Source organism: Drosophila grimshawi, unplaced genomic scaffold, assembly GCF_018153295.1.
Source record: "Drosophila grimshawi isolate 15287-2541.00 unplaced genomic scaffold, ASM1815329v1 contig_311, whole genome shotgun sequence".
NCBI classification, from domain to species: domain Eukaryota; kingdom Metazoa; phylum Arthropoda; class Insecta; order Diptera; family Drosophilidae; genus Drosophila; species Drosophila grimshawi.
This window is the reverse complement of record NW_025063098.1, coordinates 20844005-20857841: the sequence shown is the minus strand read 5'-3', so window position 1 is coordinate 20857841 and position 13837 is coordinate 20844005. Positions and strand designations below refer to the sequence as shown.

General features: G+C 40.2%; 5 protein-coding genes across 9 annotated transcripts; 1 reads left to right on the top strand and 4 right to left on the bottom strand.

Moving 5' to 3' along the window:
* Nucleotides 1-40: 40 nt before the first annotated feature.
* Nucleotides 41-2629, bottom strand: LOC6568100 (bisphosphoglycerate mutase). 4 transcript variants are annotated; one of them, XM_032740522.2, is made up of 4 exons: nt 1411-1970; nt 1058-1170; nt 466-960; nt 41-406 (listed from the first exon to the last, which is right to left on the bottom strand). In XM_032740522.2, exons 1-4 carry the CDS (start codon nt 1503-1505, stop codon nt 243-245), a joined length of 867 nt encoding a protein of 288 aa, XP_032596413.1. In that variant the 5' UTR covers nt 1506-1970; the 3' UTR covers nt 41-242. The 4 variants fall into 4 exon arrangements, with proteins under 4 accessions (XP_032596413.1, XP_001994934.1, XP_032596414.1 ...); XM_001994898.3 differs by lacking the exon at nt 1411-1970 and adding an exon at nt 2227-2629 and having other exon boundaries at nt 45-406; XM_032740523.2 differs by lacking the exon at nt 1411-1970 and adding an exon at nt 2073-2610 and having other exon boundaries at nt 148-406.
* A 1685-nt stretch (nt 2630-4314) lies between these two features.
* Nucleotides 4315-6400, top strand: LOC6568101 (carbonic anhydrase 15). The gene is made up of 4 exons (XM_001994899.3): nt 4315-4433; nt 5391-5594; nt 5649-5911; nt 5997-6400. The coding sequence occupies exons 1-4, from the start codon at nt 4370-4372 to the stop codon at nt 6357-6359; spliced, it is 894 nt and encodes a 297-aa protein (XP_001994935.1). The 5' UTR covers nt 4315-4369; the 3' UTR covers nt 6360-6400.
* LOC6567782 (uncharacterized protein PF11_0213) lies at nt 6354-11698 on the bottom strand. 2 transcript variants are annotated; one of them, XM_043214867.1, is made up of 6 exons: nt 11615-11698; nt 11365-11539; nt 10724-11303; nt 10502-10655; nt 10344-10436; nt 6354-10290 (listed from the first exon to the last, which is right to left on the bottom strand). In XM_043214867.1, the coding sequence occupies exons 1-6, from the start codon at nt 11656-11658 to the stop codon at nt 6441-6443; spliced, it is 4896 nt and encodes a 1631-aa protein (XP_043070802.1). In that variant the 5' UTR covers nt 11659-11698; the 3' UTR covers nt 6354-6440. The 2 variants fall into 2 exon arrangements, with proteins under 2 accessions (XP_043070802.1, XP_043070803.1); XM_043214868.1 differs by having other exon boundaries at nt 6354-10275; nt 11615-11674.
* Nucleotides 11699-11842: 144 nt separating this feature from the next.
* LOC6567783 lies at nt 11843-12410 on the bottom strand. The gene is made up of 2 exons (XM_001993538.3): nt 12359-12410; nt 11843-12302 (listed from the first exon to the last, which is right to left on the bottom strand). The coding sequence occupies exon 2, from the start codon at nt 12285-12287 to the stop codon at nt 11847-11849; it is 441 nt and encodes a 146-aa protein (XP_001993574.1). The 5' UTR covers nt 12288-12302; nt 12359-12410; the 3' UTR covers nt 11843-11846.
* Nucleotides 12411-12513: 103 nt separating this feature from the next.
* LOC6567805 (protein suppressor of variegation 3-7) lies at nt 12514-13810 on the bottom strand. The gene is made up of 3 exons (XM_032740124.1): nt 13700-13810; nt 13214-13639; nt 12514-13153 (listed from the first exon to the last, which is right to left on the bottom strand). Exons 1-3 carry the CDS (start codon nt 13732-13734, stop codon nt 12634-12636), a joined length of 981 nt encoding a protein of 326 aa, XP_032596015.1. The 5' UTR covers nt 13735-13810; the 3' UTR covers nt 12514-12633.
* Nucleotides 13811-13837: the final 27 nt, after the last annotated feature.

Here is a 13837-nt window from a genome sequence, read left to right as displayed (position 1 = left end):
TTCTGTTACGCTTATCATGAGATAAAAATAACTTTGTTGATTACTTGAACTGACAACGTTTGTCAGAAGACAAAACTCTATGCCAATTATGAGCGTAGATACAAACACAATATATTATTACTAAATAGAAATCAATAAGTGCTTGACACAAAGTGTTAAATTAAATATATTTTCTTATTACTAACAAAATAGGTTTCTCAAAAAAAAAACGACATGTTTTTCCTTAATTGTAATTTTAGTATTTAATTGCCAATACCTGCCACTTTTTCTGTCATTTTTTCAATGTATTTGGCGTCTCCCAGGTATTTGCTGCCACCGATTAGCTCACCGGTTTTCATATTGAACTCGTAAACAATGGGCACACTATTGGGTATGTTCACTTTCTCAATTTGTTCTTCACTCAGCCCTGTAAGGATATTAAGCATTAGTCATCCAGTGATTTATCAGAATACACTATTCCTTCACCTTCGATGTGCTTAACCAGAGCTCGGGTCACCGTGCCATGGACGACGATCAGAACCCGTATGCCTTCCAGCACTTCCTTGCGAATCTCCGACCAGACGGGACTGACTCGGTCCACGCACATGCGCATCGATTCGGTGAGCGGGAATTGATCGATGGGCACAGCTTGAAAGGCGGGATTGTTGCAGATGTGATAGAAGTATTTGTTGCTGGTCTCGATTGGGGGTGGCAGGCCGTCATAGTTGCGTCGCCAAAACTGTACCTGCTCCTCGCCATATCGATTGGCCATATCCCGTTTATTGGCACCGGTCAGATTGCCGTAGTGGCGCTCATTGAGTCGCCAGTCAGACACCGTCGGCAGAAAGGAGCATTTCATTTCGCTTAAGATCACCTCAGCGGAACGTTTAGAGCGACTCAGTGTCGAGCAGTAAACCTTGTCGAATACCAACTTGGCTGCTATCAAATTAGCTGCCGCGATGGTGCGCGCCTCTTCCAAACCTATTTATCGAATTGATAGACAGACATACATAAATATTAAATATACACATATACATATATACATAATATGATAATGTTAGCATTGTGGCAAACTTACCACTGGCACTGAGCGGCGCATCGTGCCAGCCGCAAAACAGATTCCTCAGATTGAACTCGCTCTCGCCGTGGCGCAATAGTACAAGGCGGTTTGTTTTCATTATTAAGTTGGAGCTGAAATCAAAAAAAAAAAAAGAAAAAAACAGGTATTTGCTTTATGTTTAAGCGCCAGCAATTTCAATTTTACAACACCAACAAAATTGTGTCTCTGTGTCTGTGTCGCCTGAGAAATCTAATTAATAATTTGATTATAAATACACATAAATTAATACTTGTTTTTTTTATTATCTGGTACACATTTCTTTTTAAAATGCGACCTGCATTTAAATACCCTACCGCGACATTCATACGTACTTCCGACTTTCAATAGAGACCGTTTTCGAGTGTAATGATTCAGAAACGTTTTGGTAAGCCACGAGACTCGACTCGGATACCTTTTTTGAAAACATTCCGCATACACCGCATACCGCACATATTTTTGGCTAACGTATCCGAAAGATACAGAAGAACACGCGCTCACAAGCCAAAACTAAACACATCACAACACAGCACAGCACAAACAAAACAAAACAAAACAAAACGAAACGAAATACAATAATGATATCCATGCCCATGGACAGACACACAGGGCACACACACGCTTTGGCTTCGCGCTTCATTCTGTGCTTTCTGTCTCTGTGTTTTGCTCGTCACATTCGCCGTTTCGAGGTATCGTATCAAATTTCTGTTTGTTATTTCGCGCTTCCTACTCTGACATATTGTTAGACTCGTTGCGGTTGCTGTTTGTGCTGCTGCTGCTGCTGCTCCATTGCATGCCATATTATCATAGTTTCCTCTATCCCCTCATTATTATTGTTTCGTAGTTCGTATTTAAGCTTTATTCTCTAAATCACTCACTGGAGGGAATAGCGCGCCAATGCGTCGCTCGCTTATAACGCGTAATTCGTTTTGCCGCTTTTGCCCTTCTCTCTCTTTCTATCACACTGTCCTTCTCTCATATATATTGTAGTACTTACGCCTGACGTTGTCGCTGCTCCCTAAGCTCGCGCATTTTTTTTTTTGCTTTTACGAGTATTTGTTTGTGTGTTTTGATAAATTGTTGTTGGTTTTTGCGTAGGTTTTTGTTATTAGTGAATTTTCTAAATGTTAGTTATTTCGCCAGTACGTTACAGTTTTTCCTTTAATGCCTTGAACATAACGTGATGCGTTTTGTCCTCTCTCTCTTTCTCCCTCCCTCACACTCTTTCACTCGCCCGCTACAAATTCGTCTAAGGTTCAACAATGCGTTTTGTTTATAACACTTCTGCATGCAACAACGTTTGTGTTTCTATTGGCTGCGGCCAAGTACTGCGCAAAATTCTTATTGGCAAAATGTACGCTACTATTCAGCGTCGCAGTCACCGTCACAGTCGCAGTCACCGTCGCTGTCGCCGTAGCCGTCGCTGTTGTTGATTTCTGATTTTTGCTTTCTGCGACACGACACAACAGCTGATGCTGAGCCGGTTGCTGTTGTTGTTGTTTGTGCCGCAGCTCGTTGAGAGCAAGCGAAAAATCAATAAAAGTCCTGTTACACGCAAACTAAAATTTGGAATATTCAAAAAAGTTGTTTAGTATTATTTAGTTGACTAATTGACAGTATACACAATTATCATATATATCTTTAAGCATTTAACGCTAACAGAGAAAATTAGTTTGCGCAATTTCCTTTACCAAAGAGCACCAAAAGTCACACTGAAAAGCTTTTATATACATTTATAAATAAATTTGTTTGAAAACCACTGCATTGCATATATGAAAAAGATTTAGAGACAATTCCGCCAGCTGATCGACGCTTATTATACATATGTAGTAGTATATAAAACATATGTGTGTATTTTCAACTGATAGCCGCAAGAATGTGAAGAATTTGATATTGATCTTTGACCATTCCCCTGGCACTTCCCCAACAAACTGTACGGATATTGGCATTTATTGCTTTCACATGAAAGTGTTGCCAATTTGCAATAATTCCTAGGAATAACATAATAAGAACCTTTATCTCCATGGGCTTACGCAATGGGGGTTGGAAAGGATAAGTTTTTCAAAGGCTTAAAGAATCTTTGAATTATTTACTTATAATGTGTGACATGTGATTCACACTTATGAGTATGAAAAACAGAAATTCTTGCGACAACCCCTTACCTAACCCCTTTGCAAACTGCTGGTTGCGTCCCTGCTCCACAACATACATAAGTAGTAAAAGGCACAAAGAAAAGATATGAGCATAGTTGGAGGTGAAGTAAAATGCGTAACTAAAATTTTGGACATCAAAACCCTTGAATAAATTTTGAAATGCTGGCATATCTCAAGAACGGCAGTTGCAGCCACCATAAAAATGTTGTAAATGTGTCCAAAATAAAACAAATGACTTGTCTACAAACAAGATCAAAGCAAATAATGTTTATCTGCCACGTTTTTAATATCATTATGCAGTTTTATATTGTTATCTAAATAATAAATGGGGAAACAAAGTTGCAAATAAAGCTTTGCGTTGGAGTATTTACATATACAATGATATTAGATCGGCTCAAGTTATCACGCCACAGCAACAACCGGTCCAAAGTGAGTTTAAATAGTAAAAACTGTTTTGCTTGTTGCAGCAAGCATTTTATGAGCAAAACGCACCAGTTAAAAACATTATCTCGTAGAGAGAATAAATTGGAAAATAAAAATAATTAAAGTATGTGCTTAGTGTTTAGTGTTGCATAAGACCAGATTTAAATATCGTTAATCTATTAAATATCTGCAAGTGTCATTTTTAATCTAAGCCTTCAGTTTTTTTTTTTTTTTTACTTTCAGGTGCGTACCCAGGTATGAGAATGGCTTACATACAAATGTATGAAATTCGAAACATTCGTGTCCATGCCCTTTTGGACTTTATTTCTACTTAGTCGATAAACTCGGCGAGCATTGACGAAATAAAACACAGAATTTATTCTTTTAATTATTTTGTGCGAGTTCTAGCAACTTTAATTTAACATTGTGTGTTTTTTTGGTTAGTCTGCCTTTAATAAAAGGGCGTAAGGCTCGAGATGTTGGTATCAAAGATCTCGTCGGCGTCGCGGCAGATGACGCTGACGAAGGGCTGTCGTCGAAGTCACCGTCGCAACCGTGGCTCCATATAAAGGTCTAAGCCAGCCGTGAGCATGGCTCAGTTTGCAGAGCAACGTGGCCTGCGCATCTTTGTCGTTAGTGCGTGTATTTAACAATTGCATATGTACTTACCTATATATGCATATATATTTGTATATTGTGTTTGTCGTTTTTGTCTATAATGCATTTTCCGGCCATTGGCGATTTCTATCAACGTTTGCTTTTTCTTCTGCCGTTTTCTGCAAGTGGGTATTATTATTGAGAACTTTATCTCCAAATGTCATAAAACAAAAGAAGAAAAAAATCAATTTACAAATCAACCAAGTGTGACCAAAGAATATCAACGATTGACAATCAAAATTGTGAAGATCTAACAATGTTTCCCTGTTAACAACATTTTTCGAGATTTTTTATGTGCTTGCATGTAATAAGGTTGAACGACTGTGTGGTTTATGAGACGATCTGCAACGCTACATGGCGCACAGCATTTGGTAACATTTTATGAGGCATCTCTAATCGAAACTGCCGCGTATATCACCCTAAGCGACCATAAAACTGTCAAATTGTTGCGGCAGCGGAGTGGCACACGCATCATCTAATGGATAGCAAACAAAGCAGCGGCTTGTAAATAATAACAATAATTAAAATTGCATGCACAAATGCTTTGCGAAAAAAGCATGGAATATGTCACAGTAATGCTTATTGTCTACAATGATTATATAAGATGACGCAGAAGGGCTCTCTCTTTTTATTATTATTATTATTTTTCTTTTATTGTTTTTGGCGAACGCTTCTCAAATTGGACAATAATTGCCCATTTAGTGGGCGTGGTGAGCAGCAAATTGATGCTGGAATTGATGCAATTGACTCCCGCAGCTCTTGGGAATCGAGTCAAAACAGTTAGCCATTGTGGTCGAGGCACCTGGGAATTGCCCAAATAACTTGACTTGGGCGTGCGAATAGTAAATGTGTAAATAAATTTGCACAGCTTAACAAATATATCAATGAGGAAATCCAAACAAAAACAGTTGCATTTGGCTAGATTTTGAAAAAGAATCCTTCTATACAAAAGTGCAACAGTTGCAATTGAAATCATCTACTTGTATTGGACTCCAGCATAATATTAAAATAGAATCCATCTTCTATAAGTAAATGTTAAAAATCAATTAAACAAGTTACATTCTTTATGTATCCTTTCGTAGATTTATTGCCGGAGGGCCTACGCTTTAGCTATGATGAACCCCAGAAATGGCAATACAGCTATCCACAGTGTGGCGGCTCCGAACAGTCGCCCATAGCACTCAACCCGCACAAAGTGATACCCATTGGTTTGCCGCCATTGTACTTTGGTTTATATGACGAGCCCTTCGATGAGCTCTTGAGCATTAGAAACAATGGACACACAGGTAGGTAGATATCATATGGAAATGTTCATTTCATATTCTTGTGCTGAGTTACAGTTGAGTTCGGTGTGCCGCCGACAGTGTTTGGAGAACGTCCCTATTTGACGGGCGGCCTTCTGAGTGACTTTTATGAGGCGATGGCCGTCCACTTCCACTGGGGCTCATCTCAAAGCAAGGGCTCGGAGCATTTGATAAACGGTCGTCGCTACGATCTGGAAATGCACATTGTTCACCGCAATACAAAGTACCAGAGTGACGAGGAGGCGAGAAATCAAACCGATGGCATCGCCGTACTCGCCGTGCTCTTTAAAGTGGTGAAGGTAAGTGAATACAAAAATACACAAAGCATTTTAAATTAATCAACAATGACTAGCTAAGCCTGCCTAATGTCTGCTTTGCTTACAGACAGACTATTTGTATTACCAACCTGGTCTGAATGAAATCTTTGGATCGCTGTTACATCTGGGAGAGTTTAACAACAGCTATACGCCAGCCGCATTCCTCACACTTGGATCACTGCTGGGTAATTTGGACAGGGGCAACTTTTATGCCTACAAAGGTTCATTGACAACGCCGCCCTGTTCGCCAGCTGTGTTGTGGCATGTCTTCGCCGAGGTGCTGCCCATTTCCCATCGGGAATTACCAAAGTTTTGGCAGCTCCGGGATCGCCTTGGACGACCTCTGCTAAATACCTTTCGACCATTGCAATCAGTGGAAGCGCGGCAGGTGTTTCAGCGTCGCCCCATCGTGGAATATGCGTGGTTATAATATATGTTACAAATTTATTGCCAAAAAAAAAGATAAAAGTGTGTAATCGGTGTTATTGGGAGGCAGAGATAAGCCCATCGATCATTTGGTCTTGTAGCGCGCCAAGAGAGCGGCAAAAATGCCCAGCTCTACGGCCAAAATGGAAGAGCGCATCATGGCTTGCGGCAGCTTGAAGGTTGGCCGCGGTAGTCTTGCCACGCCTTGGGCGCCCACCTGTCTAGCCATCTTGCATGTGGTCACAAGTCGCCTCCGCGGGAGCGATACGTTGCGCAGCAGATCGGGTGGAGGCCGAAAGTTCACCGTGTGGTATTCGTGATCACGCACATCAAATGGGGGATGGGGTATGCGTATGCGGGGATTGATTGGTGGATGATATTGTTTGGTGTTTCCTATTTTAGCGACTCGTCCAGAAACGCTGTCATTTTTACAATGCGCGGGCAGTACAGTTTGATTTTGAATATAGGGATTTGTCCTCAGATGTTTGACCGTTTTCTCCTTCGGCTGGCTTTTTGATATGATTTTACTTAGACTAAATTTAATTGATTTATTATCCATTTGCAACTCAGTGCTTCTCGAAGGCTTCCTGCCTTTCAGTTTTAACGGAAGTCGTTTGGGTAATGATTTTTTGGCATTATAATAAAACCGTTTTTTTGATTCTGACTTTGCTGGCTCGTCGTATTTTTCAGCGATCGGTTCTGTTTCTTGGTGCCCTCTTTTCTTAGAATCAATTTTAGGCTTAACAAATATCTTTGAAATCAAAGAGTTCGTATTGATTCTGGCTTCTTTTACCCTCATCTTATCCTTGGACCATAAAACATTGGGTGCGATAAGAGGTTCCGGACTATCCTTAAGCGTTTTGTTTTCATGTTTTGCCTGCTGTTTTCTATTTGGCAATGGTAGTCGATCTTGATGCTGTTTTGGCTCTTCTAATTTTTCTGGTTCATTTGATTTGATAATATTTTTCAAGATGTTTTGATACAGAGTGGAAACCTTCTTTTTCAAATTCTCCTGCGTAAGGTCCTCGAAAGTGTCGTCGAGTTTCTTATCATCCGACAACCAATCCCGTTCTGATGAAGGCTTACGTTTAATGTTCATATCCAGTAATTTATTTTCTGTCCCTAAGTTTTGATTCTCATCGACACCAATTTCAGGTACATTTTTACCCTCGTCTCTAATCCTTTCCTCACTGTCTCGACGGCGAATTTTCCGTTTATCGTTATCACTGCTCCTGCTGATATTTGGATGGTTGCCCAGTTTCTCTTTAACCGACATTATATTTGTATTATCGTCAATGTTGGACCGCTTCACTTTAGGATATGTCTTCAGTTGTTCGATTTCGAAGTTTTTGATAGCTTCGTTAATCATCTCGTCTAGAATGTCTCCTTTCATTTGAGGAAATTCAAGGTGATTATTTTCTGATTCCAAAAGCTCATGACGATTATCCTCGTCGATGTTTGACAATGGAGATTTCGAATCGTTCCTTGGTCTTTCATCACCGTGTTCATGTCGGACTTTTGGCGCGTCTTTGCTATCGCTTTCAAATGATGCGAATTCCATTTCCGAGAATAGTTCATCATTTTTAAGAACCTTTGAAAAATCTTCGCTACTGTTTTTAATGGATGTTGATCTATTTTCCAAAGACTCGTCATTGTAGCTGTTATCAAATGATTCGAATTCATTGCCATCGAAATGGTCCTCGAGCAACTTGTGTGTGGTTTGCAGTTCGTTTAATTCTATGGCCGGTTCAGATACCGAAAAATAATCATAGTCTTCATCAAAATGTTTTAGATTTTGCGATTTGTCAACTGCTTCATATTGGAGTTCTGCCGACTCGTTGCTATCGCTTTCAAATGAAGTGTATTCCCGATATTGTTTATCGTTTCGAGGCACCTTTGCCGAATCATTTTCAAAGGAATTGTCCTCAATTTGATCGATTGTTTTGGAGTCCCAGTCGCTGTCAGCAAGTGCTGTTGGTTCAAATGAAGCATCATACTCCTTGAATAGCTTCTGTAAAAATCGCAATTGATTTAATTCATCGATATCCGATTCCTGAATAATCTGATCGTCCTGATCTTCCTCAATATTAAAAGGTGTCAGTCTTGGATCATTGTCAGCATCTTTATCAGTGTTGTAATAGTTATCCTTATTATTACCAGACTGAAGCAATTTTGAAATGTCATTGATATTATCATCGTTAGCATCGTTGGATTGCATCGTAAGTTCACCGGGCAAAGTGTCGTGATGCATCCGTTTAGTATCAACCATTTTCGGATCCGAAAAACTGTCATCTTCCTCAAAACTAAAACGTGTCAGGTGTGGATATTTTACAGCTGTATTATCAGTGTGGTCATAGTTATTCCTCTCATTAACAGACTGATACCATTTTGAAATGTCATTGCTGTTGTCATCGTTGGCTATTGATTGCATTTTCAGTTCACAAGGTAAGGTCTGCTGATGCGTCTGTGTAATATCGACCATTTTCGGATCTGTTGTGTGAAGTGGGGTTTGGCCCAATGTCGAGAATTCTTGATTTTCGTTGCTTAAGCGCAGCGTCAATATTGGCTCTTCAGCATTACCCCAAATATTGTGTTGACTGCTCAGATCTTGGAACGTCCCCGTTTTTGTTGAAATAGTGCTGAGGGTATTTGAGATTATTGGCTCTATGGATAGATCCCTCTGCAAATTTTGCTGAATCTCTATATCCAATTGCTCCTCTTTGCTTTGCTTCTGTGCACAATTTACAACATGTTCATCATAGCGCGTACCTTGAGCGGTCAGCTCAGGCGTGCCTTTTCCTTTTCGATCCTTTTCGATTGCTTTTTCTTGTGATTCCATAATATTATAATGTACTTGGCATTTGTGGGGCGTATTTTCGATTTCTAGAGTTTTCCAGTAATCCAATCCTTTCAAAATTAGTTCCTTATTAATCTGAGAGCCCATTTCATTAGTAACGCTTCTATTTTTATCTGTGCCCATACCCAACACCAGGAGATCATCATTACTGCTTGGGGGAAGACGCTTATTAATTGCCAACGCGTCGCTTTCTTCTTTGCGCATTGACTCTAAGAACCTTAATACATTTGGCTCGTCCTCAAACAATTGGATTCTGATCATAGGCTCATTGTCGTAGCGCGACTCTTTGCTGTCGTCACTTGCGTCAGGTGTTTCCAAGTGCGGTTGTTCTGTCTGCTGCTTCTTCTGTTTCTCTGGGCTTCTAGAAACTTTGCTGGATGCATTTGGGTGTTTATCACTTAATTTTTTTAATTTAGGCTTTGAGTCCGCTTTACTATCGTTTGCCTCGTTTGTTTGTTGTTTCTCGTTCTTATTTTGAATTGGTTTTTCCGATATCTCTTGGACTTTATCGTTATTCTTTGGATTTGTACCCTTAACTGTCACTCTTAATGCTTTATATTCATCATTTGGTGTATTCAAACCGACGCTTCCCGATGGCTTTCCTTTATCAGGCTTATCCATTTTCGACTGCTCTTTATTTTTAGGTCCTTTTGACTTATCTGTGGAAATCTTTTTGGACCTGATTGGAGGACTGTCTGTCCCAATTGATGAATTCTTGGGCGGAGGACAGCTTTTCACTTTATCGGTTTCTGAACCCATTTCAACAGAATACCCAACGTTTCCACTTTTGCCTTCATCCATGGTCCCAGTTGCTTCTTTATACATCTTTAATAACTCGTTTACCTCTGTAGACTTATTGGGAAGATTAAAATATTTATCATAGGGTTTCCAGAATCCTTCATTTTCCTCCTTAGAGCTATTAAGCTTTTCCTGATCATCCGACCCAAGAATTATTTTTTCCGCCGAGCCTGGCATTTGCTCGGGAACTGTGTCAGCCACGTTCTCAAAAATACTTTCAGCGTACGAAGTGTTTCGCATCAAATTTTCATCAATTTGCAGTTGTCTAATGGAGTAATTGCTAATGAAAGATACGGATAAATGATTAAATATCATTAATTTTGTCACACTTACCTCATGTCCGGATGGTGTCGCAGGGTATCTATAATAGCTTGTGGGGATACCTCCATCTGGCAGATACGATGTATGACCGAAAACAGTGGATACCTTTTAGAAACATACATTAAATGCTTTAATTTATCATACATTAAAATTCAATGGATTATACTCACATTTTCTGCATGCCCTTGTGCTCTAAATATGCATAGATTTCTTCAGCGATTATGGGTCCGAGCAGCTTGCGACCATTCAAAAGATTTGCTTCAATTTCTTGTATAGTTTTTCGTGAGGTAACAAAGTTATTAGCAAATGTAACGTTTTTATCAGCTAAAAATAAAAATAGAAGCAAAACTAGAATGAGCAGAATGGGGTCTTCGAGAAGTCATTCTACTCACCGAAGGATGAAACCACTGAATTGGCAATGCCACAACTTTCGAAAAATGTAGACACTTTGGTAGTTGGATTGAAATTCTTGATGAATCGTATCATTTCCTTCAAGCCCAAATGAAGGCAAGCAACCCGAGCGTTTTCACCCAATCGCAAGCCATCAATAAAGCCGGCACTTAGTGCAACTAGGTCCTTCAGTGTATTACACAGTTCCACACCAACCACATCATCCATAATGAACACCATGCAGTTCTCAGTCTGGAAGAGGGTGATCAATTCTTTTGCATGCGCATCGTTGTCGCAGCCAACGGTCATCTCGCAGAGTTTTCCCTGTGCCATCTCCATGGCGCTATTGGCATTCATCATCGAATAGCACGGAATTTGTAACCGCTCGGCGATTGTATGCGAATACAGATTGAGTTCGCCATCTCTAGTATGCTCCAGCCCCTTGACTAGTGAGACCGCATAGGCAGTGGGTTTCACATAGTCCTCTAAGATGTTACAATATGATTTTACATAGCCATGCGGCGTGGCAAAAATTAATATATCGGCACTTTGTGCAGCTTCCAGCAGATCGTTGACAGCAATCTGACAAGAGTAGTTAACCTGAACGAATGGCAAATGCTAGATAAAAGAAAACGCATCTTACCAAGTTCTTGGGCAGCCTAATGCCAGGTAGATACTTAATATTTTCATGCTGTTCATTCATCAGATTTGAGAGATATTGGCTTCTAACTAGTTCATCGTACACATAGATATGAACTCGAGAATCGTATTTACCATTGAGCACATTTTTACACACGGCAGTGGAAATAGCAGAACCCCTGAAAGAGATTAAAGATATGGCATTTGTCATAAAAAAAAAAATGCTAATGACCACAACAATTGCCATATCCTACCAGCCCTCTGCTCCAATGATGCACACTTTCTTTCCTTTTGGCATAATAAAACTGGAACAATTTAGCGGCGAAAAGGAACCACAAGCATTGAAAATAAAAAACTTTTCTTCTAAAAATAATTTATAGAATTTAATTTTAATAATTTTGTTAGGTCGAACTGTCTCGAATGTGCCAAGACATAATAGTTTTCTTTTAAAATCGTATGCTGACAGAAAATTCAGGGACAGCGTCGTTAAGAGCACGCCTGAAATTCATAAACAATCCCAGTTGAGGGATCCATAACCGGTTCGTTAGATACTCTGATGGCTTTAACGAGTTCCTGCTTTCCCATTGCCTGCTGGGCTTCGTGTTCCGAAATGGCTCGCAACTCAAACTCGGTAATGACATGTGAGATTCGATTTTTGGCTTCAGCCGCCAGTTTTGGTGGCAAGCTCTTAATACTGATGCAAGCACTTTCGAAGAACAAATCATAGCTGTCACGCTGTTGCACGGCTGATGCAGATTTTGGTGTGAGGATGCTGGCAGATCCTTTTGGCACTGTCGACTGGGACTCTTTTTTTGCAATATCAAGAAAATAGGCGTTCAACAACGCACGATCTCGGACAATGCTCTGCAGAAGTTCATCACGATTCAACAGTGGTTTGGCTTTCATAGCATGACGCCTTGGAGACATATTTATTAGTTGCGACTGCAAAATAATTAAAATTTTACTTATAAATTTGTATATTACTTCTAGCTATTTACGTTCTAGGCATTAATCACTTTCATGTTATAGATTTGTTTACAAATCGCCGACACCGGAAAATAGAGATGCACACTTTTAATTAATCGTATATCGATATATTTGCGTGGGTATATACGATGTATCGATTTAATTCACTGAATTTCAAAATAAATGAATTTTGTTCGTACAATCCGTACTGATTTTAATATACATATGTATTTACAATTTCTTTACAATTTAGTCATAATCTTTTATATATATATATGTATTTGCATTTTGAGCCCGGCTAACAATTTCATGTCAGAGTTCCATAGTGCGTATGATGTGAAATGTTATGGTGCCCGATGCCCTGTGACGTCGGCATTGGCATCTCAATGTCCGCATTGTCACCATTTGCACTATTCTCTTTTAGAGCGCGCAGCTCCAGTTCGCAGATCAGCTGCGATACGCGCATCTTTGCCTCAGCGACGAGTTTTGGGGAAAGAGCTTTGACACTGGAGCTGACGCTGTCAAAGAACAGGTCCACATGATTCTTCTCTCTTGGGGGTGGGTGCGGTAACTGAACTCCAATTAGCTCTCGAAATGACTCCATTAGTTCGTTCTTATCCTGTTGTATTTGCATAAGAAGCTTAAGACCTTCTTTATTGGACGAACTGTTTGCGCTGCGATTGACTGCTCCACTGGATACCGGTTGGCTTGCCTTAGGCGGGCTTCTGATGTGGTTAGCTGCCGTGAGTGTCGCCTGCGTTGTTGCAATGGGTGTACTTTGTACCTGTTCCTGCGCTGTGCCTTCAATTACCTCAAAGTTGTGTGAGCTGCCATAAAACAACATCAATTAAAAATAATAAGGCTAGCGATAAATGGAACATACGCACCTTTCTTCGATAACATCATCGGTAGGGCTAACTGCAGTTGCCACCGCCTCGGAAATGTTCTCCAGAGCTATGGCAGCAGGTTCGGGCTTTACCGTGCACGCTTTCAGGGCACGCTTTCGCTGATGATAGTATTTACTTCGCTCCTGACGTACACTCAATTCCTCTCGCACAGCACCTTCGCCTTTGGTAATAAGTGATTCCAGATTCCGTTTGTGTTTCGTTGTGCGCTCATGCCGCTCCAAATGACAACGATTGCAATCCAGGCGACACTGACAAGCTCGGCAGAACGGCTTGTTGGGATCATCGGCGGATCGCCGGAGCCATGGATCAAAGAGACTGAGCCACTTCTCACAAAACTTTTGGCTGTATTTCTGCTTTCCACAGCCAGTACTACTATTGAGTTTCACTTTTAACTTCGCCTCTTTCCTAAATATATTTAAGTGTGTTAGGCGGTGAAGGAATCTTTTATCTATTATTTGGTCTTACCAGTCGGAATCTGACGTATTTTCGGAGAAACTCATATTATTTGTTCCTTTATTTTGAGTTGTTTTTATTCATTTATTTATTCACGAATAGCATCGATACGACGTTTGGCGATAAGTGAGTACGATGCATCGATTACAA